This window comes from Lactuca sativa, chromosome 1 (genome assembly GCF_002870075.4).
Source record: "Lactuca sativa cultivar Salinas chromosome 1, Lsat_Salinas_v11, whole genome shotgun sequence".
Taxonomy (NCBI): Eukaryota; Viridiplantae; Streptophyta; class Magnoliopsida; order Asterales; family Asteraceae; genus Lactuca; species Lactuca sativa.
This window is the reverse complement of record NC_056623.2, coordinates 49927651-49930771: the sequence shown is the minus strand read 5'-3', so window position 1 is coordinate 49930771 and position 3121 is coordinate 49927651. Positions and strand designations below refer to the sequence as shown.

The 3121-nt window shown below is 30.3% G+C and overlaps 1 protein-coding gene across 1 annotated transcript; it reads right to left on the bottom strand.

Moving 5' to 3' along the window:
- Positions 1 to 664: 664 nt before the first annotated feature.
- LOC111909207 (F-box protein At5g49610) lies at positions 665 to 2188 on the bottom strand. The gene has a single exon (XM_023904990.2). It carries the CDS (start codon positions 1906 to 1908, stop codon positions 808 to 810), a length of 1101 nt encoding a protein of 366 aa, XP_023760758.1. The 5' UTR covers positions 1909 to 2188; the 3' UTR covers positions 665 to 807.
- Positions 2189 to 3121: the final 933 nt, after the last annotated feature.

Here is a 3121-nt window from a genome sequence, read left to right as displayed (position 1 = left end):
TGGTATTTAAGAGCATTTAGTGCATAGAGCTTTTTTATAAATTGTTTACTTTGTATTTAAATAAAGTCTGTAAGGTGAACTGCAAATGATGCTGATAAGTTTTTTCCATAAGGTGAAAAAATCATATTCGAAAATCGCAATGGACTTTCATGTATTTGTTGATGATAACATTATACTTACATTTTATTTTCTTTTTCATGCATTGTATATATATTAAAATCCACCCATTTTTAACATTATAAAGCACAGGCATCAAATATATATATATATATATATATATATATATATATATATATATATATATATATATATATATATATAGAGAGAGAGAGAGAGAGAGAGAGAGGAGTAGGATCAAATGAGAACGTCAAAAAGGTTGAGAACGCGAGAACAAAGTATATTCATTTGTGATTCCATGTATTCATTTGTGGAGAAATGATAAATTTTTACACCTTTAATTTCAATTGAAGAGAAAAAGCATATTCATGTTGATTGTGCGTAAAAATTTATCATTTCTCCACAAATAAATACATGAAATCACAAATGAATATACTTGTTCTCACGTTCTCAACCTTTTAAGCGTTCTCATTTGATCCTTTCCGTATATATATATATATATATATATATATATATATATATATAGAGAGAGAGAGAGAGAGAGAGAGAGAGAGAGAGCATTGCAATGCATTCCACTACATGTAAGTTATGTACAATAATACCAATCATTTTCTTCAACAGAATTCACTCACAATCATGAAAAGCCAACAGAAACTGTACAAAACAGGGGCAAATTAGTCATTACGCAAATTAACGACACGAAAGAATCGTACCACCAAAAGAATGCGCAGAGAACCACAAGGGCATTGTGGAATTGTTCTTCACAGAGTACATTTCCTTCCAAATTCTTGTCTTTCTTTGATACACCAAAACCTGCTTATGACTAGCAAGAAAGACATAATCACCCCCTTGACTTATCGGGAAAATCCCAGGCACCATTCCACGAATACAACGCAAACTCACACGATCAATCAAATCCCAATGTCCGTTTTCGTAATCTTGCAATACCCAAATGTTCATCCAAACACTAGAAATCTGAATCACTGACAATTTCCCATCTAATTCCAACAAGTAAACCCTATTCCCACTTCCATTCCCACATCCCATTTCATCTGGCAACAATATCCTTCTCCATACATCAAAATTTAAATCAAGAACAAGAATGTAAGCAAAAGTTTGAGTCATCCAATGAAGTGAACCATTCACAAACACAACCTGATTGCGATTCATACGGGTGAAACCATGATCATCTTGATCAGATACGTATTTTCTCCACTTATTTGACTCAGAATCATAAACAGAACATATTAGTTTACCCTCGGGTCTATGACCAAACATGCGATGATATCCAGCCAAAACGACACTATATCTGTTGTTCAACAAATCACAAGGAACACCCACAAGGGTTGCTTCACCATCAGGGTAAAACCGAGTTATGGGTCTTTCTCGAACCCTGGGTAGCAATTTGAACTCTCTAGTCATAGGATTACAAACATAATAAACACCCTTATCGGGAACACTAGAACAACATAATAATCCATTGCAAGAAGCCCTAATTTTGACTCTGTCTTTGATAAAATCCAATGAGAATTCAGACACACCTCTCTTGTTATCAATGAGAATCAGACTTGATGTTGATTCTATTGACGATTCTGTAACTTCCACAAGAACCATGACGTTTTTCACAGATGATTCATTATAAATTTGTGTGAATGATTTGTGTGAGGCTAATTTGTACCAGAGTTTGCATACGCATTTGGTTCTAAACAGGGATTTGATGGGTAATCTTGCTAGTATTTCGAGGATAATCTCGTCCGCGAAATAACCAAAATTTGTTTGGACTGGATCCATTTATATCATATGAATTTTATACAGTCGAAGAACAAAAGCGACCATAATCAAGAAAGTTGCTTACCGATTCGGATCTCGTTAAAATCCCTGAAGCATCGAGTATGGCTAGGAGGGCGATTCGCAAGAAATAATCGAATGAATTCGTGTAAACGGAAGGAGAAAGTGTAGGAGACAAGCACGATGTTGTTTGTGAATCGGTTGCTAAAATGCGACACACCCCTTTCCAATTTCAACGACTGGAAAAGGGACTGGGTCGGGTAATCTTTTCGTTTGATGGCAAAAGCTTTGTAACAATTATTGTAGTATTATATTATTTTGGAAATCTTAACAATGTTTTTATATTATAGATACATTGACCATAAAGTTATTGTTTTATTTTTCTAAACAGAAAATAATAAAATAAATCTCTGATTATTTATATATTTAAGATTTTAGTCGGTAATCTTAGCTTTAACCGGTAATTGTTTTTTGCACAAAGAATATTAGGAAATTTTATCCTACTACAATCTTTCTGTATTCCAAATGACTTAGGAGGGTAATCATCTTTATCGTTTTGTCCACATGTATGTAACTTCTTTATTTTTGTAAACATTTGACCATTTAACTTGTTATACGTGTTCACATGTTGACAATGTCACCGGCTATAGCAGGTGATAATGCTAATATGTGAACAAATTAATAAGTTAAACAGTTAAATGTTTACGAAAAAAAAAATTGTCTAAATGTGAACAAAACGAAAAGTTAATTACTCTGATAAATCATTTTTTTCATTTTTAATAGCAATTTTATTTTTCATATTTGTTTGTATTATTTTTTTTCAAACGTTATATTTAAAATATCCATATTTTCCTACATATTAATTAAATATTGACAAATTTTAAACTATACTTTTTAATAAATAAATATGCTTTTGTTTTGTAAAATATTTTATATAGTCTCTTATAATTTTTTTTCTTTTGTTTTTAAGCATATACAATATTTTTAAAGTAAATAGTATCTAACAATAAAATTAAATAAATTAAAAATATAACAATAAGTATGGAGGGTCTTTTAAAAAAAATATATTGCTTAACAAATAAAAATAAAAAAAATCTATATAATGTAAATGTTTTAAAATTATTCCAACTTTTTAATAACTTTTAATTAGAAGTTTACAAACTTTTAATTTTTTTAACACAACATTTTAAACTAGTATTTAACAAAAGTATTTTAA